At 35.2% G+C, this 20,222-nt stretch overlaps 3 protein-coding genes across 6 annotated transcripts; 1 reads left to right on the top strand and 2 right to left on the bottom strand.

Moving 5' to 3' along the window:
* Positions 1–594: 594 nt before the first annotated feature.
* On the bottom strand, positions 595–13,903 carry qua (villin like protein quail). Of its 2 annotated transcripts, none has more exons than XM_090111138.1 (16): positions 13,698–13,903; positions 11,223–11,315; positions 7,524–7,637; positions 6,284–6,489; positions 5,901–6,105; positions 5,479–5,784; positions 5,096–5,392; positions 4,543–4,740; positions 4,150–4,236; positions 3,968–4,061; positions 3,381–3,647; positions 2,958–3,095; positions 2,513–2,668; positions 1,783–1,889; positions 1,443–1,628; positions 595–912 (listed from the first exon to the last, which is right to left on the bottom strand). In XM_090111138.1, exons 1-16 carry the CDS (start codon positions 13,710–13,712, stop codon positions 799–801), a joined length of 2,583 nt encoding a protein of 860 aa, XP_089967264.1. In that variant the 5' UTR covers positions 13,713–13,903; the 3' UTR covers positions 595–798. The 2 variants fall into 2 exon arrangements, with proteins under 2 accessions (XP_089967264.1, XP_089967270.1); XM_090111144.1 differs by lacking the exon at positions 13,698–13,903 and adding an exon at positions 12,965–13,067.
* Positions 13,904–14,777: 874 nt separating this feature from the next.
* Positions 14,778–15,374, top strand: LOC149910183 (uncharacterized). Its single transcript, XM_090111128.1, has one exon. It carries the CDS (start codon positions 14,835–14,837, stop codon positions 15,309–15,311), a length of 477 nt encoding a protein of 158 aa, XP_089967254.1. The 5' UTR covers positions 14,778–14,834; the 3' UTR covers positions 15,312–15,374.
* Positions 15,349–19,683, bottom strand: mEFTs (elongation factor Ts, mitochondrial). Of its 3 annotated transcripts, none has more exons than XM_090111112.1 (4): positions 19,531–19,683; positions 17,356–17,505; positions 16,792–17,043; positions 15,349–15,968 (listed from the first exon to the last, which is right to left on the bottom strand). In XM_090111112.1, the coding sequence occupies exons 2-4, from the start codon at positions 17,503–17,505 to the stop codon at positions 15,447–15,449; spliced, it is 924 nt and encodes a 307-aa protein (XP_089967238.1). In that variant the 5' UTR covers positions 19,531–19,683; the 3' UTR covers positions 15,349–15,446. The 3 variants fall into 3 exon arrangements, with proteins under 3 accessions (XP_089967238.1, XP_089967231.1, XP_089967245.1); XM_090111105.1 differs by lacking the exon at positions 19,531–19,683 and adding an exon at positions 18,196–18,264; XM_090111119.1 differs by lacking the exon at positions 19,531–19,683 and adding an exon at positions 17,852–18,102.
* Positions 19,684–20,222: the final 539 nt, after the last annotated feature.

Here is a 20,222-nt window from a genome sequence, read left to right as displayed (position 1 = left end):
CGTAATCTTATTTATCATTTTAAATTTGTAAGTTCCTAACTAGCTAGCTTCTCAATGAAAACTAACACTTTTTGGAATAACAGTTGCTTATGTATTTGGACATATATATTGATATTTTTGAGAAATTGTTAGGAATAAAAGTAGAGATTTTTGAATGACGTAATTGTTATATGTGCGTATACGCACGTAAGCTACGTACGTCCGATACACACCTACATGTGTCATGCAATACTAATACCACGTGCCTTAGCTACACGGCCCATACCCATATCATGTAGGCATATTATTATGTTATGTATCGATAGTTATATTGTACATATGTTTTGAAATAAACCAATATTTTATGGATTTTTTAAGGAATTTGTATATTGTAAAGATAATTATTAATTTTATCATATAATTAATGCCTAGCTAATAAGTGCTACATTTGTGAAAAATAAATAACATTTTAAAAATAAGTTTTTTATTTCTAAAGCATTCATTAAAAAGCAATCACAATTAAAAATTTTAACAATATTGAAATAACTTTTTTCTATATAATGCAATACATTATAAATATCTATTAAATAATAAAAGTTGTTTTGACTTTATCAATAGAACAATTTATTTCCATTTATGCTTAATATAATATAACAAATAACAATTTTATCACCCAACAACTACATTTGATATTTTAATAATTAGATCTCATTACATTAGAATTATACATAGATAAATAATATCCATATACTTTTGTGACAATTATTTTGAAATACTAGAATATTTGGTGCGTGTGTGATGTGCGACGATTAGTTGTGATTAAAACAGTCCCACAGATTTCTTGATATCCTTTTGTTTCCAAGTCGGCAAAGTTCGGAATTCGCTGTACGGCATGTGGAATGTTGAAACGAAGTCATCGTGTGTGAGGTAAAGCTAGAAACAGTAAAATATATATATGCAGTATATTGTAAATCATCAGCATGGCTTTATTGGTAGGTATTTTTTTTTTAATTTGTAAGCACTAACGTGGGTAACTGTCTAGTTTCCGATATGCAAATCCGTTAATAGAGACTAAAAGCATTAAAAAAGGATGTATATTGTATATATACATTTCACTTTTAAAACTTGTTTTATATGTGGAATTAGTTAATAATCTTCTTATATATAAAAATGAATCGCAAAATGTGTTGGTAAGCGCATAACTCGAGAACGGCTGAACCGATTTCGATAATTCTTTTTTTATTATATTCCTTGAAGTACGAGGATGGTTCTTATGTAGAGAAAACGTAAACATGTACCACGGGCGAAGCCGGGGCGGACTGCTAGTTTAATATGAAACTGTATCAAATAAAAATTTTAAGTTAACTAGGATTACTAATGATTTAATAGTATTTTTAAGGGAAATAAATAAAAGTAGATTTAAATAATCATATAATTTTTATGAAGTTTATGCGTATGCTTACCTCTTTAGTGAGTGGGTCAACATCCAAAGGCATGTGTTCTTTCGGCCCGCGAAGAACGGAGAGCGGATATTTTTCGTGTTGGTCGAATTGATTCTCAGTGTTACCGTTTTGTAGGGCGCTGTTTCCATTTTGCACAATAGCTTTTCCTTCTAAAGCGCTGACTATTGCACTAAATGTTTTATGACCCTGGAAAATAATTTAAAATAAGATTGCAATTAAAAAAGACTCATAAATCTAGATTATAAAAGAAAAGCTTTTAATTACATATTTTTAACTATTTTTTTGTTAATTATTCGTCTCCATATATATTAAGTTCCCGTATATTATTAATTATTATTACCTTCCACATAGAATTCTTCCAATGTGGAAAGAATCCAGTAAAATTGGGCGGCTCTCGTCCTTGGCTGAGGACGAACATTGGTGTTTCCAGATCACGGGCTGCTGGATCTATAAAAAATGTTATACTTCATCAATAAATACTAGGTATTAAAACTTTCTCTGAATATAATATATGTTACTAGAAAATATATTAGTTACATACAAATAGGTTTAGGTAAATAAACTGTCTAAAAGTGTAAAGTTTATTCGACATTCGAGACACCTTGTTTGTTTGACGTTAGAACTATGACAATAATTATTACATAATTTCTTACTAAAAGCATGGCTAATGGCTGGCGTCCACTAGGCGGATCGGGCGGGCCGCATCGCAACGCAAAAATACGCCGGCCTATGTTTTGTATGAAACATCGTCCATTAGCGACGGATCGGGTCGGGGCGGGCCGCAACGCATTGGCGGATATCGCTTCGCAGGCGGATTTCTGCCGGCGGTGCGCTGCGGCCCGGCCCGCCCCGACCCGTCTAGTGGACGCAGGCAGGCGGATGTAAGCGGCGAGCGTCTGTTAGATAAAATCCGCCTAGGCGGTCCGCCGCGCCCCGTACAGGTGGACGCAGGAGCAAACAGCGCGTCCATTAGAGACGGCCCGTTGCGATGCGGCCCGGCCCGATCCGCCTCTAATGGACGCCTAGCATTAAAGTGAAATAAGGCGTTTTTTCACTATCACAACAATTACCATTATTCAAGTACGCCAGACCGATGTTCCTAGCGTCGTCCTTAGCGCGCACGCAGGAGTGCGCTCCGAGCCACACGAACACGGCCGCGTGCACGTCTAGTACCGTCGCCATTTCGGGAGCCAGGTCGTATTGGCTGAACGATACGATCTCTTCGACTGGAATATCGAAATATATTTATAAATACGCAAACAGAAGTTTCATTTCTAATGCCTAATGTAGTAGTGATGTAGTTACTATAACTATTGTGTAAGCCAAATATTAAAAAATAATCAGTTCAATTGTAGTTACATATTTTTTTTGGCAAGTTGTAGGTAATTTTATATGATCATAGATTTCATTTTTATCATTTTACTGAACTGAACTGAACCAATAAAATGATTTAGCCGTACATAGATAACGCACAATTTTGTTTAGATGTTAAGTGAGGAATTTGAAATTTCTTACAAGAATAATGTGCCGGTGGGCAAATCGAGACGTAGAAGAGGCGTGGTGGCAACGGTCGCTGCATTTCTTTCAGTGGTGACGCTACTAATAAATGACGCCTCTCTCCCAAAGCAGCCCAGAAGTCTGGTTTTTCTTTTCCTATAAATATAAGTTATTGTAGATATTTTACGTGCTTTATGCTATTTATAGTTTTTGTTCTTCGATTTAATGAACTACAATTACGAGATTTAAGTTAACTGTTTTACATGCTTTATTTCTGGAAATCAAGTTAAATATTTATGGATTGCTTAAATATTTATCTTTCAATCTTGGAATCGTACAAGACCAGTCATACAATCAGTTAAATAATGAATATAACTACGTTAAATCAGTCAGAAATTACTTTTAAATTAGAAACTTATAATTAAGTTAACAACACTATACCCTGCATTACAAGCACATGCTCCGCGGCGGCCATGTTCTTAGCGACCTCCCGCTCGTCCCCAGTGGCGGTGGCCGCGCACCACACCCACACGCGCGCGCCCTCCCGCACCACGTAGCACGCACCACGCGTGTCCCCAGCCCCAGCCCCAGCCCCAGCCCCAGCCCCAGCCCCAGCCCCACACACCTCCACCCCGCGGGCCTCGCGCGCGTACTGCCCGGATACTTGGATGAGGGCGCGTGGTGGTGGGATCACGCGACGGCCGCTGGCTGGAGAGTCAGTAAAATGTATTAGATGTAGGAAAATTGTATTTGTATGATGATTTGATGAATGAGTCTTATGAGAAGGTGATGGAGGCTTTGGTTTGCAATACGCTTCCTTGCATGTCAGCATGTATGGTACCTACTTAGACAATAGTAACTTTGATGTTCTTACAATTACGGTAAAATAAGAACTTTGGTCATACGTACTTACTTACTTATCTCATAAAAGATAGGTACCATTGTGATTATGTTATGGTTATAATAGGATTCTGTGAAGGTAGCAGTGCAAAATACAAGTTATTTTATTAAGAGAAAATATTCCTTACGATCATAATTAGTAGCGCTGCCACAATAAGTCACCATTCGTCCTTTGAATATTTGAAGAAAATGTGCTGGTTCCTTGCCTTGATAAACCCAAGCCTGTAAAGAGATGGGCATTATTTATTCTAAATCAATATTATTTACATCATTTTAATTATTATTTATCTGAATAATAATATAACGTTACCTGAATGGGAAGACGCCCTAGTTTTATATAGAGGTCTCTGGCTTCCTTTGCACCCAAATTCCTCAGATCATTTGGCGAAGAGCCACCCTGAAATAAAATGGTATCGAGGTCAGTCGTAACATGGTCGTAACCCCATTGTGAGAAATAGTATGCTATATGCATAATATTTATGGTTCATTCTATACAAGGAGTCTTAACAGTTTGGACGTAAAAGACTATTTTATGAAAGTTCAACTATAATTTGTTTATGATGCGTCTTTATAAGCAAAAATTATTGACTTATTTATATCTGTGATAGTTTCTCGTAAGTCGTACGATTTAGAAATGTTCGGATTTTAAAAGAGGACGTGTTTTATTTAAATAAATTTATTTGAGAAATAATATCATTATTACCATCCAGTAATACAAAATAGTTTGATCGCCGGTAGGAGCGTGGTAGGTGTATAGTGCGATGTAGCAGTCTCGATCGTAGAACACCGCCTGCTGCGGCCGCTCCAGCTCCTGCAGCGCGCTTCGCTCGCGTTCACACTCCTCTTCGCGTCGAACACGCCACATTCGCAAGGCTCCTGAACCGTCGTCTGGTACCTGGGCCTAAACATAAAATTGTAATTATTTCAGTAACAAGGCACACAGGTTTGTATTAAACGGCATTCATCCTTTTAAATATTAGATATTTTATTGCATTTAAATGCTTTATAGATAAGAATATTTTATAGAGTAGAAGAAATTCGATTGCTTAGGTGGGATCACGGGTGTCCGAGAGGCTAGGCGTTGCCCCGGTTTGACACATAGATGGGGTTTCGAAGCCCGCTTCGTAATCGATCTTTGCTATTCTGTATTTAAGACATTCATCCTATGTTATAATAAGCTGTTTGTGTTGAAACCATAAAATGGTTTTAAACAGCCTATTAGAAAATATTTTAAAATAACAGCTAAATTAATTTACCTCAGCTGCTAACCACGCATTAGTGGATAGGCTAACAGCATCAAGTTTCGTAGTAGCGGCGCGAGCGGCCCGCAGTCTCACATCCCGCCTAGAGTCACACCAATTCCACTCATGGAATAACGCCGCAAATTCTAATGGCTCCCGACCAGAAACAGTCACTGAGACGGGACCAGAGTAGCGTCGAGCGCGAGCCAACCCACGGGCTGCGGCTAGTGCGCCGCGACTGTGCGGTTTCGGTGCGTTCAGGCCAACCCAAGCCCATACCCCACGAGATCCTGCGTCTAGAATGTATATGTTCTGCAAATTACCATTAAAATTGTATTAATGAAGCGAACAGATTTCAAAGATAATATTTATATGTATTGCATTAACAAATAACTCACATCTTCATTTAAATCAGCCTTGTGAAGTGGAGCACGTTTAATTTCTTCCAAACGAGCAGCTGGTTTCTGTGAAGGTACAGTCACGGTAACGGCTCTTGGTGGTTGTGTAACTTTGTATAGTCGAGCTGGACGAGGAGGGTCTTGTCCTAGAGCAACTGGCTTTACAGATCGGGCACGGAGATCCAGCATAGCGTCTAAAAGATTTTTGTCTGCGGCTGGTAGCGTCTGCTCGTATCCATCGTGAGCTATTGTGATTCGACGGGTCATCATGCCTTTGTCCGCGCCGCGTGCCATTCTATACGCGATCTATTGAAATATTACAGAACTTAGAAATATATAAACGAAACATAATTAATAATTGAAATTATAATAAATATAAGACTGCGATAAGTTCAATTAAGGGTTGGATGAGGATCAAATACCTTAGCACCAAACATCTTCTCAATAAGATTAGCAGCTCGTCCTAACCACAATACAATGAGAGCTGAGGTGTCCAGTACAAAGACCCCGTCGGAGGAGAGGTGGGCCCAAGACACCGGTTCTAGCTGTAGCAGCACCGGTCTGCGTCCGCGGACTCGGTATAGCCGACCTCCTCCATTTACGTTACCGGAGCTATTACAGAGGATTCTGAAAATAAAATATGTACACCAATTTGTTTCATAATTATTATAATTATAAACATTATTTTTATAGAGATCTATTTCACTTATTACTATGCTATACATTTATAATTATTAAGAAACGAGGTCCAATTACCACAAGGAATCAATAAATGAATTTTTATTAAAATGATTATTAAACTTACCTTATACCGTCGCGGAAATAAGACAGCAACCTCGGCGACTCCTTGGTAGCGGTCTCCCGGTGGGTGACCAGTGGAGCTGCGACGTGCGTGGCGAGCTGGCTCGCGCGGCGCAGCGCCAGCGGGCCCAGCCCGCAGCGCTCGCCCGCCCACGCGTGGACGTGACGCTCAGCGCATTCGCTATTGCCATTCTCCTTTATTTCCCGCCGCTAACGTGTTAAAAGGAATAATCAACAATATGCTCATGTTCACAATAAAATTTCGAGGACGAAAATATGATTCATGTGTTCCAATTGAATGTTTCCAAAATGCAGTTTCAGGCATTAACTACAATTGCTAATTATTTGACTTTCTAACTATGATTTCTTCTAATATCTAAACACATTATTATTTTAATTGTGGATTCAAATGTCGGTTCGTCAAATTGCAGCACTGTCATGAATAGTTTCTTGGAAATATTAAGATTTTTATTACCTACCTATTACCTATCTACCTGTTCAATGTTTTGCACGCCTCATAAGCGAAGCGTTGAGGTGGGTACTACTGTCACTTCGCGCAAAACATCTTTTTCAAACTTAAAATGTCTTTATGTATCATACATTGCACTTGTAAGATAATACATACACACACATATTAAGAAAAAACACTATTTTTAACGTTCATGATATTTTTGATGTCATTTTTGTTATTTAAACTAGTTAAAAAACAGTTTAAAAAAGTTCTGTCTTGGACGTCCGTGTGTCTGTATGTGCGGAGGATTTTCTTGTTAACACGATAGCGACCGAAATACTTTACTAATCGAGTCTTTTTTTTTTCTCTTACGCTTGAGTATGCTCAGGAATAGAACCCTTTCATTTTTCAGGGTCTGATTCGATGTGGTTTAATTGTTATTAAATAAACAAAAATAATAATTAATAAATATTTATTAAAAAAAAATATGAGGCGTGCACTTTTGGATTTTCCAAATTATTTTACAATGCAACGAATGTCTGAATGGATGCCCACTTTCACGTACAAATAATAATGTGGTTCTTGTGAAATGCATTGAGAGTATTCTTCTTTTCGAAATATCTATGAAAGGCAAGGTCCAATTTACACTTTTATCGAGCTTTCTAATCATTTTATTATGAGAAAACAAAATAATCATGTCGATTTTATCAAAATACTTCCTCCTATTTTGTGTTAAATTATTTTTGTCAGAACATTCTCACAATAGAATTCGTCAAGTGTTTTCAATACTTACAATGACATCAGGGCCTGCAGGTTGGCCAGGCAGAGACGCGGAGTACACCAAGTATGCCTCAGTATCGTAAAATGTGCCGTAGTGGGAGCGTGGGAGTAATTCCGTCGCCGATTCCTGAAAACGCAATTACCTATAATCTTTTCTTAATGTAGATTACGAGATGATTATAATGTACCTATTTAATTTTTATTACGTTAGTATAACCTACTATAAGTAAATATTTTATGAGATTCGATATGGTGTATGTATCGCATTTTCCCCACGTTATAAATAATTATAAAAAGCTCGTGTACACACGGTCATTTATATGGATGGTTACGACTGTAAAATTTCTGAACTTTATTCAGTCCACGTTAATTTAATTTCATGAAATACAATCTGTATTTATATAAATTATGTTTACATTGTCGGGGCGTTTGTTAACGACCACGGTCCGGTGGTCGTTTCGTTGATTAACATCTATGAATATATTAATATTGTGTGTAAAATAAAAAATTGCGTTCATACATACACTTTACACACCTAAATAATAGTGGCATGAATATTAATTGCATAAAGCATTGTATATTTAGTTATTGTTCGGATGTTCCTAAATAAGTGTTGTGTGAAGATCCATGTGTTGTTTGTACTTAGTATCTGTTTCTATGGTATGTTTCGGGCATATAGATGATCAGCCAGCCACCCAGGCTCAAACCTGCGTTCAGATTCAAACGGAAACGCATTAATCATTCTGCGGGCTAAATGGTACGAACATGATACTAATTGCACTAATTAAGTTAAAAAACGTACAGCTATGACGTTTTAAGATTTCTTGTAACATTTAGGTGAAACGGATAACATCTAATTACGATTTATTTATCATTAGCGTGACGAATAAATCTGTTGGTCTAATTTTTTAGTGTGCACTATAAGCTGATTAAACACCCGGTCTCGGTCAGCTGAGCCCCTGCATAGCGGTAGATGTGAGAATGAATCACAGTTTCCGTTAGCTTTCATAGCCTCACAAGACTTAGCATTCGCTTCATTTCCTGCGTTAGGCCTTTACAATAGCAGCTTTGTTCTCAGTTTAACGAGAAAATTATATTACACTGGGACGGAAACAAAGTAGGTTGAATATATTATACATTTGTAATAAATGAAAATAAAGAGAGTTAAGATTAAAGATGGAGAACAATAAAAGTCTTGTAATTACTGCATGGTACCATAATAACTTGTTTCCACCTTAGCTTTAACTCATCTAATGTTTTCTAACGAAGTGACACGAAGTGAACCACAAACTAACCGCAATATCCTCATTTTATGCACCGCTCTCCTCATCGAGTTACGGCTATTTGAAACAAGATAAAACCTGCGATATAAACAAACACATGATGGTAGGACACCACAATAGCAAATGCAAACTTTTATCAGATTAAATGTCAACAAGCTGCAATATTTTGTGTGGAAAAACGAAAGTTGCCGAGTGTATAGCAGAGATAAGGCCGGAGACTCGTTGAGACGGTTAATCATACTGTTTGAAATCACGTCGAGATAATGGTCGCATTGCTTGTGGCCACCGCGCGTGCCGTACTCTCGCATGCATCTCGCAATTTATTGCTATATGCTTAATTAACTGTAATACAACTTTCCCTTGGCTTTGTTTATGTAAAGTTTAGTAGGATGCGTCGCATGCATGCTATTTGCATCGTACTTCGTTGAGATCATTTATGTAATGCGACTTGGTCCCACAGTCGCGATTACGATCGCAATCATGGCTATTAGAAAGGCTAAATTAGTTGGAGTGCTATTTCCCGATGAGTAATTTCAACTCGTAATTTTCTTTCTCTAAGCTTTTTCTGTGCCACATAGAATTATTAGTTTTCAGTTTTCACAGTAATAAGCACGTATAAATTTAACAATTAAAGTTTGTGTCCAAAATAATATTCTAAGCTTTAATTTAGCTTTGTTTGACTGTTAGATTCTCGTTTCTGAACCGTCGAACTTCTAGGATTGAACGTGATTGAACTCTGTTGAAGGGTTGCAAATAATGAAGCTAGAGAATTTAGTATAAGAATAGATATAATTTATACATAGGTAGGTACTTACCAGGGGCGTAGCTACCGCCGTATCTGCCGTATCAATTATACGGGGCCCCCACGCCAAGGGGGCCCCCAACGTGCGCTTTTGTGAGAAATCTTTACCCTTCCTAAGGGCCCCCAAACAAATTTTTATACGGGGCCCCGCCAAGGCACGCTACGCTTCTGGTACTTACCTACAATATACCAACATGGAAAATGTTAAAAAAATAATGAAGAGAACCATTATGCGAATCCGATGCGGGTCGCTAGTCGATTTATAAAAATATAGGTACATCGTAGGTATAGGTATATCACAGCTGTATCACAATTACTTACTCATTAAATTTTAATGTAGGTGAGTCATACTGGTGTTCTAACAAAGAGAATTAATTTTTGTGGCGACTTTCACCGAGTGATCCAGCACAAAGAGCTAATAAAACGTTCTTGTTTATTTTTAAGAAATTTCCCACAGTGCGGCACCGACCACGGCTATAAAAACATGGTAATGATGCCAATGGGCACAACGGTTTTTAACCTATAGGTATTTAGTTCAAATACAAGCCTTAAATGTACGGACTTAAATAAATTTATCCATTTTTAAGAGCAAAAGATATTTAGCACTCCTCATTTTTCAGGTTAAAGAAGGTATACCTATTCTTATTTAGCAAAATAAAGGTAACCTGGACATTGACCTAAGAAGGCTAATGATCCTTCGTCACGGCTCCTAAGTTCCATTCAAGCGAAGCTAGACAGACTGATCACGAAAGCACTATCAATATCGTTTATATGTCAGTCTTTGTATTATGTTACCAACATAATGATACATAACGAGTTTACACGACAAAAACTACATTTATATCATCTACATTTATATTCACAAAAAATCGCTTGATGTTTCAATAATATTTTTTTTTGCGGCATTTGTGTTATCTGTTACATAACTAATGAAAATAATTTTGTACAGCCAGGTCAGGTCAATGTTTGCCAAAAGTAAGGATTTTCTTTTTTAGCAAGATTTAAAAGGTACCTAGCATTGCATGTTTTTTGAATACAATACACTTGATTGCCCCTTTTCGCTAGTGAAAGTTTTGAATCTTATCACATAATACATTTTGAATGGTTCCTAACCCGCCTTCGGCTGCGCAATGCGTGATCATCAATTTCGTGTCAGTGGGAACCGTGATGACGAGCGTCGTGTATCTATGGTAATTAATGTAAATCTGCACATTTGTTTCAAATATGGCTTGCTATATATTATGCTTAAACAAAGTACAATTAATACAATACTTACATCACAATGGATTCATATTATCTAACATAGGTACCTGATATTAAAGCTTTCTAAATGGATTTATTAGACTTTAGAGGAAATAAATGTTTAATATTTATGATGAACATAATTAAAATTGGGACAATACCTTTTGTGAGTGTTATAATTTTAACTATATAAACTTTTTTGCACAAATGATAATGCTACAAAATAAGTATGTTTGAATATATTTCAGAGAGTTGTAATTCAGTCGAGACTCGAGAGTACCTGAGTTATCTAAATAAGCGCTATTATACTTAGTTTAAAGTTAAGAATAATATATAGTAAGTTGTATAACCAAAGTTATAAAATAAATATAAATATGCAACATACCGTGACTCGCCATACTAGGAAGGTGGTGTGATCTCGAGGAACAGTCCTGAATGCTGCATCCACAGGAACTCTGGCCTGACCATTTTCTTCATCCTGCGCCACAATATTTGTTATCACCATTTTGTAACACTATTATACAGTACACAAAATAGATTAACTACACATCTAAATTTATTCGTTCAACACACATGCTTATTACTACCGGCGAAATTACTCAAGATCGTGTCATTTGACGGTAGGAGTCGTGAGATAATAATTGACAATAACTTACGAGCGTAACATATTGACATTATAAAATAGCAATATTATTGTGATTATGTTATTTTACCAGATTGTTGTCTAAAGTTCAATTAGAAAATCAATAATTTATCGAGTTTCATAATTTGATCTACTTAGCTATTGATAATAATCATTGTGCTGATGAGATACCATCAGAGTACCTAATTCGATATCAGGATAGTGGGAGGACTAATAATTTTAAATGATACCTAACTCTTTAAAAGTATCAATAAAATATTAAATGGTTTATGTTCATTTGGTGACATTCTAGAATAGGCATCCTTAATACACTTAAGTGAGTAGGTAGGTACTTTGCACTTTGCAGACATAAGCAACGAGAACCTGTAGGTACTATTATTACTTAAATCACTAAAATGTAGTTCACATCATTTAGCATTTTTTCCCACCAGATAGAGAACTATTGTTCTGTGCCTTGAGATTTTTAACTAAATCACAACGGGTCATTTGCTCCGATTTCCTAAAAGAAAACCCATCCTACTATTTCCTTACTAATACATTTTGTTGACTGATACTAATGGTCTCAAATAAAGATTAATTGGAACTATAGCTCACAATAGCCGTTAGCTTACAAAGAATTCAAAGGGTATATATACCATGACCTCCGCATTAATCGTATCTAATAGGTCCAGGGAGTGGCTATATTGCAGAATACTCTAATGTGGAACGCGGAATGACGCCATTCGTTTCATCAAGATACAAAATGTATACGAATTCTGTAGATAATCGCGAACAATGGTGAATAATTATGTCAAATTCTATTCAAAAGATAGGCGTGACGCTCTGATATATCTGTTCCATTATATAAAAATATCTAGGTAGGTACCTACTATTCCGTATTGTATGTTCCGGTACAAGGTTGTTCAAATGATTTAAAAATAACAGAAATAGTTATATGTACACAGAGGTATAACTATATATTATTTGAGTTTATTGGTCCATGGTATTATGATGTAAAAATTACAAGCTTAGGTACTATTAGATATTGACATAGACCTAGACTTCGTGAAATATATATATAAATTATAGATATAAAATCATATCACGTATGTCCGTCTGTTTACATATACGAGTGTCGGAAAGGGCTCGACCAATTCGGAAGAGTCTCTTAATTAATGAGAGGTAGCTAATATGATAAGGAGTAACTGAGGCGCTTTTCATTATTTTGAAAGGCTTAAATTAATCCTACATGAACAATTTCAAAGAGACAAAATACTTGTGTTTTAAAGGATAGTGCGTGAATTTCTGGGAGCTTAAAGTTCACTTGCTTCGTCTGACTTTTGCTGTCAACCAGCGCACATAATATTTTAAGCATTCATCCATATTTACTTTATCTATAATTATGTAAACATACGATGTTTTGTTTACACAAATATTTTTGTTAATAATTTATGTTAATCTATACCTATGGCATAAGTATTATTAATAGACTTCATACTAATTACTTGCTCAGCGCCTATTTCCAGGATATGCATTTTGGCCGCGGTCAGGGAAGACGCGCTTCCATCACCTAAACGCACAATCGTCAAACACAACGCAGTCACTAGCGAAGCACTGAAAGTATCTCAATGCGACCGAACCGTCCATGCACACTTCACAGACTAACCACCGGCGATCGCACGAGAAAAAGAAAATTGTTTCACGCTGACTGCACTTACATATTTTATTAAATAGAGGAATAAATTAAGGCCCGCGAAAGTCTGCCGTGTACGATTGATGGCTGCGGCGATTTTCATCTCACGGTGGCTTCAGTTTTTCAGTTTAATTGTAATTAACAGTAAATAATTATTAATATCTGGAGCAGCTGATGCATAACTTTGATTGCACAGTAGGCTGTTTTTATCTCGAGCTTGATGGATTGTCTCATTAAATTACTTATTTGTGAGCGAGAAGATGTAACTATATTAGTTACTGGGGTGTCTCGTAATTATAGTTACTCGTAATTTGCTAAACAATGTTCTAGATTTTTTAAGTCACGATGATTATCTTTATCTCTACCACTAGACACGATTTGACCAATTTCGTTGCGAGCGAAACAAGTTAGTGTAATAATTACTATCTACTTTAAGATTTATTTTGAAGTTGGTTAATATAATATGATATCTTTATAAAAGATCTAAAGACTCTAAAGTAAAAGTTATTAAACATCATTGAAAGTAAATGAAGAATCTATCGAACCTGATACGCATCCATCGGTGTTGGTTGCAAATTACACTTTCCCTAGCGCCGATCGGTTATCAGGCTCGAGGTTCTCGTGCACATGATGCTGCTTCGCTGTGCCATTCGGACTGCTGCGAAATATTTCGTGAACAATTGGTCTGCCATGTGCCACAGGATGTACGCTCGGACGCGCACTTTGTACCATTTCATACACGTTCACTTTCGTTTGTTGGATACGGGCGATAAAACCATCATGATCTAACACCGAAAAGTGATATCGGATTTCATAACTCAAATTTCAAACGGTGCACGCCAATTTTATATTCGAAACAGAATTTATATCACGCAATAATTCGATTTAATTGGATTCTGTCTCTGAGGTTCTTGGTAATCATTAAAAATAAAAAGTTTTCTCAATGCTACTATATTTCATTTTTTACACATGAAACATACTTACATCCATACTCGTAGGGGCGTAGCTACTGCGGTATCAGCCGTATCAAGAAAATGATTGTATGTATAGATACGCTAAAGATATTTCGTTATTTCAGACGTATGTAAAAAACCGGTCAAGTGCGAGTCTGACCAGCACACCGAGGGCTCCGGAAAAACCTATTTTTTACGATGTTGTAACTTTAAATTTATGCTTTTAGCAATTTTCCCTTTATCTGTGCTATAAAACCTTGCTTCGTACCAAAATTCAAGACCCTATGATCACGGAAAGAATCATGTAGGTTTTGATTCCCTTGCGCATGTCGAAATTTGCAGCACAAACGGGTGTATCTTTTGATTGCGTGGGCTTATAAGTTTGATTGTATCACAGCTACAAGGGACGACTTGAGTATTCAATATAAATTTCAGCTAGATACATCCACGCGTTCCTGAGAAAACCATTTTTCTTGACAGACAGACAGACATATGGACAACAAAGTGATACCTATAAGGGTTCCGTTTTTCCTTGTGAGATACGGAACATGTTTGGAACTCTAATAAATAAAAATAGGTACCTACCAGCTACCAATTTCCTCCGTATTGTCGTTTATAAATAGTCGAAAAAGTATTTACTTTAAAGTTAGCAGATAACCCGGAAGAAAAAACAATAAAATATGTGACAAAGTCATTATTTACGTTTAGTAATTTCGGTCAAATTTAATAATGTACACAGACGATAATAATTCAGATAGGGAATGCGAATTTGATGAATTAAGTCCGGAAGACAGTCCCAATGTTACAAAGAAATCGTTATCCACGGTTGGCTTTAGAAATAATGCAGAAAATCAATGTGCGCGACCGATGGCATTACGGGCTACTCAATCGTTTACAGGAGCAGTTGAAGAGTTGAGATTTTGTGGCAATTTCCAAAGAATGGGTATAGGTAATAATAATTTAACATCGTCACCTAAGACAGCACCAGTATGCCCATGTGGTTGTCTTCTCAAACCCGCAGTCACTGGGCCATTCAGAACTAGAGAAAAATCTACCCTCGCTCTCCACGTCGTTTCGCCCGAAGTTTTAAACCATCACGGATATAACTTTGAACCCAATGAAATAGCTATGTTTTGGAAGAAAGATTGCAGAATGTTTTTATGGAAAGGAAAATCGAAAATCAAAACTATTAACTCTGATAAATAATGATAATAAGGATTAATATCATTGAAAAACCCATCAATATTTTGAAGTAATTTATTAGTTAAATGCAAATAAATATCTATGTATTTAATCAACAATGTGTTTCATTTATTTCCTACCAAATTCGAAAACCTTACATTACTGTAATGTTTGAACAGTATCCAAGGGTTGCTTCTCTACACCAGGCATTGCTGCTTCTTCTGATTCACCACAAGAAAATCGAACGTAGTCAATAATTTCAACTTTGTTTTGCTCCAAAATTTCTAGAACAGTGTATGAAGGATCTAATAAATATTCTTGATAGATCAAACACGTTTCGTCATCAGTATTTTTAGCTTGTTCATCTTTTTCTTTGTTACCGATCTTCAATGGAGCACAACCTACAATATGTTGGCATAATTGTCTCCCGATATCTTCGACGTCATTTGGTTGCTTGTAGGCTAAGAGCGCGCCATATTTTCCCGCTGAATAGTCTCCAGGAACAGCTGGAGCTGGATGAGTGTACGCAGATATTTTTACATCATTGCTGTTTGCTTTCCAACACTCTGCACGCCTGAGCACGGCATTTTCTCCCACTGAACCGATGAAGAGAGCTATAACTTCAGATAGTTTCTTACCATCAATACTAAGGTTCCCCAATTGCTCACTGTCCAGCTCCATCTGAAAATAAAGTACATTATTATTTTTCTGCAAATGTTAAAATCATGATAGCCATAATTAAGTTTCTAGTAATTATTATACTTAGTCGCCTTATAAAAATTCAAAAGTGCTTTCAGAAGGAGTCTAATTAAATAAATGTTTGAGTTTGAGTATAATATCTTGTAGAGCCCACACATTATCATTATGGTTAAAAAAACATTCTCTCCAGTTACGGACGCATTTTTAAATCCGACAAAAATAAGTTTTGTTTCAGTAAGTATAGTTTGTGATGAAATGAAATTGATAAAAATCTCGTAATAGTGAAAAAATGGTATGAACTGTGGATGTGCATGGATATTTGATGCTGTAAAACGATGACACTCGATCTATAGATATGGGGCTCAAACTTGATGATATGGAACTTCATTCAGAATAATTTTTCTACTACTATTTACATAAAAATACCCTCATTATGCAGATAGAGTATTTTAAAATACGGGGAATCTTACAAATAAACACAAAAAAAATATGTATGATCTAATTTACTGATAATACCACATCAATAAGTGTCATATCAAGCATTAATTTATTTTGTCATTCTGCTAACATTGTATTGTAAGTTCTTATGAGAAAACATGCAATGCGCACAATAGCTTATATCTGGTTTGAGAATGCTTCCATAAGCAAATATTTTACATTATTGTACAAATTAACCACACAATAAGTGAAGATATAAAATCGTTAAAAAAAAGCGCATATCTAAGGATAGTTCTAGATGTGGCATTTTCCAGTGTTTCTAAAATAAGTTGAAGATGTTATACAGCAAATACCATATTTTACTTACTTTTGTAATAGGCCCTTTAGCTTGCATGTGTGTGTGGGCGAATTTATAGCAAGCGAGCGTAGCATCTTCCATCATTTTGTGAAACTTTTCGTTTTTAGCCACAAAGTCAGTTTCACAGTTTAGCTCTACGAGCGCTCCGTGGTTCTTGTCAAATTTAACAGCAACCAGCCCTTGTAGTGCTTTCCTTCCGGCTAGTTTTGTTGCTTTTGCCCAACCCATGGCCTGTGCTTGCTCATTCAGCCACGCTTCAGCCTGAAAATTCACAATAGTTTTTAAAGTAAAACTGTCAAACTATAAAATATTTTTTGTAGTTTGTTGATGTAATATTAGCTTTACACAATAAAGTTTGCTCTTTAATCATAATTGATTTGAAAAATAAATGTTGTTCAAATTAAAACTTTTGCATGCAATAAATAAATGAGTTGTATTCCTACTCTCCTGTGTTGTAATTTTGCCTGTACACTATTCTAGTTCTTAGCCCACACATTAGAATGTTGCTTATCTTATACAATGGTTAATATTGTTTATCTTTTATTCATAACTTGATATATTTGCTCTCATTACCTTATCACTATCATTGTTATGCATTTCCAAGGCCTTCTTGCAGTTGGCAATAGTGTATCCTGTTTTCTTCCTTAGTTTAGCCAACAAAGATGATTCTGCGGCTCGGCAACCAAAGCTTGTGTGGAAACTCCTTACTAATTGAAAGATCATCTGCAATAATAAATGAAATTCCATTACTTTTCTGAGAAATTATTTATTTGGCCTTCCATTGTTATGACGTATGTAATTGATAAGATCATTGTTACATGAAGTTTTAAGTTGTAAATGAGTCATTCCTTTTATTTTATTAAATTACATTTAAATTAATCATCATAAGAAGCTTTTCTTAATGATGTAATTTACACATTCACACTCAGTGCTGTTATAAGAGTAGAATGAACACATGATTTTGCAATTACTTAAAAAAGGTATTTAGAGATATTCTTATACTTTGAATTACAAAGTAAACTTTATTCTATGTGGTAAGTATAAAATATTAATAAAAAAGTAAGCATACACATAAGAACACTGTTCAATATCACATTAATCCTACTATCATACAACTAGTAACTTTTCTATACACATCTGTTTACACAATAATTATTGAAATTACAACACAACAACATCAAAACAGCATTCAGTAATTATTTTTTTGAGGATAATACAGCTAGATGATCCACTCATTCAAGCCTTGCTAAAGTAACTATGTTTACATGGCCTGGTTTATGACATCATCACTCCACTCAGTTCAAGGCTATCAAACCATAACACAGAAATTCTGCATACATATAATTAGTAGCTATGTACAGTCTATAAGCTATACATGGCTAGTAGGCTCAGCAAAAGCATTATAAATGTTACCTTAGAATATAATTTAACTGTTTGTTTCATGACAAAAATCAAAACCTATAAATGAAAACAAAGATATTTATAAATTGTATCATCCAGTTATATATAGATTAAGTACTTTTGGTACGGGAGCTATTAACGTTTTAAAAAAAGTCATTTTAGTATAGTTGGGTTTTTGATATACTGTTTCTCTTGCTATTTCGGTTAGAGTCCGCGCTGTCTGGCTGGCGGTAGTGGTTGCGTTTATTAGTGCGCACAGGAAAATATCCGTAATTTAAAGTCATTTATTAACGTGTATTTTTTAATCTTTTGCCTTTAGATAGATCCATCAGACATAAATTTGTTATTGCAAGACGTTTTTTTCGTTGTTAAATAGGTGCCATACGCAAATTTTTATTTCAAAATCATTAAAATGTCGTCGAAATAAGTGAAATTACATCAACATGATTCCGCTTACAAGGTAAATAATAACTTTATTACTTACATTATATTATCCTTTTTTAATACTTATATTGAATAATTAGTAAACTAATATTTTTAATAAGTAGATGGTTTCATATTTATTACACTTTTGGGTATTAATATGAATTTGATGATATTTGGTTTTTATCAAGTTTACATTAACGTCCTATTTGAGGTTCGTTGGGAAAAGGAGGCACCATGGTAGATTGTTACTAAAAAATTGTAAATAGTAAAATGAATATTATACATAGTATATCCTTTACGGGGACTCATGTTGATGGAATTTCACTTATTTCGATGACATTTTAATGATTTTGAAATAAAAAATTGCGTCTGGCACCTATTTAACAACGAAAAAAACGTCTTGCAATAAAAAAATTATGTCTCATGGATCTATCTAAAGGCAAAAGATTAAAAATTACGCGTTAAAAAATGACTTTAAATTAAGGATATTTTCCTGTGCAGATAAGATGCGCACTAATAAACGCAACCACTGCGACCAGCCAGACAGCCCGGACTCTAACCGAAATAGCAAGAGGAACAGTATATCAAAGAACCAACTATACTAAAATGCTCTCTTGTCAACGTTGGTAGCTCCTATACGATTTGATTACCTAGGTACTTGTGTGAAATCTTTATAACTGTCATAAGGTACTAAAACTGGCCGTGTGCAATTTGTATTCTATATTCTAATATTAAAAAGATAGTATACGTTGTCATGGAGAAATCAATAACTTTGCATTGTTATCTACACCTAGTGATCAGTAGATCATAGGAGAGTTGATTTAAATAATATATTTATATTTTATCATAATCAAATGATGTAAAATAAGTGTTATTTAAGAAAATTGAAGTCCAGAATACGAGAGAAGTTTGTATTTTTACCTTTTTATACCGATTAACAAAGTAAGTCGAGTTTCGTGAGGCGCAACAATATTGTTTTAATATTTCTCTTATACAATATTATTGAATTGGAAGCACGTAAATCAATAAATTGCACAAGATTTTGGTTAGAAAATTGAAAAATCCATCATTCTACTGTCTACAACTTCAAATTCTGTCAAACCCAAACTGTCATTGAGTGACAGCTTAAGTTTCGTCGAAAAACTAGTCCGGTGGTGGTACGAAATATTTGAAGTTATTATGGAAATAATATATAAAAGATAAATAAAAAATAAAGCCAATAAAATATGATGCAATTTTACATATAATTTTTTCTTAATTTTGCTATATTGTTCGACAAATAAATTCGAAATTCCCGCCATTGTACGTCAATTGGCGGGAATTTCGAATTAAAAAAATATTAATTATCATTTTTAAACTTTGTAACAAAGTTTCCTCGGATAAAATTGTGTCTAATAATTATAATTTTTGAATAATGCAAAACAACATGCAGTTTTCGATTGCTGTAAAATGTAAAATATTGCTTTTATTTCAATAAGGTGAAATCATGCAAAATAATAAGCCGACTCGGAAGAAAAGTCAACCTGGTCCATCCTCATCAGATGTAAAATTACCTAAAATACCTAGAATTAAAATGCCCGAAGACTTTAAAATACGAACGCAACCGCTGTTTT

This window comes from Colias eurytheme, chromosome 2 (genome assembly GCF_061535395.1).
Source record: "Colias eurytheme isolate Ceu_HAF_F1 chromosome 2, ilColEury1 Martin Lab GWU primary, whole genome shotgun sequence".
Classification (NCBI taxonomy): Eukaryota; Metazoa; Arthropoda; class Insecta; order Lepidoptera; family Pieridae; genus Colias; species Colias eurytheme.
Note: the sequence above shows the minus strand (reverse complement) of the source record. Positions and strands in the feature narration are given on the sequence as shown.

What these genes read in the sequence shown, in the direction of transcription:
- qua (XM_090111144.1), bottom strand. Translation starts at nt 12,994, where the DNA reads ATGCATATCCTGGAAATAGGCGCTGAGCAA. An exon ending in GCATGTGCTTGTAATGCAGG is followed by an intron (nt 3,096 to 3,380) that starts GTATAGTGTTGT and finishes TTATATTTATAG; the next exon opens with GAAAAGAAAAACCAGACTTC. An exon ending in CCCACCGGCACATTATTCTT is followed by an intron (nt 2,669 to 2,957) that starts GTAAGAAATTTC and finishes TCGATATTCCAG; the next exon opens with TCGAAGAGATCGTATCGTTC.
- mEFTs (XM_090111105.1), bottom strand. Translation starts at nt 18,225, where the DNA reads ATGAAACAAACAGTTAAATTATATTCTAAG. An exon ending in CAGTTAAATTATATTCTAAG is followed by an intron (nt 17,506 to 18,195) that starts GTAACATTTATA and finishes TTATTATTGCAG; the next exon opens with ATGATCTTTCAATTAGTAAG. An exon ending in ATAACAATGATAGTGATAAG is followed by an intron (nt 17,044 to 17,355) that starts GTAATGAGAGCA and finishes GTGAATTTTCAG; the next exon opens with GCTGAAGCGTGGCTGAATGA.
- LOC149910183 (XM_090111128.1), top strand. Translation starts at nt 14,835, where the DNA reads ATGTACACAGACGATAATAATTCAGATAGGGAATGCGAATTTGATGAA.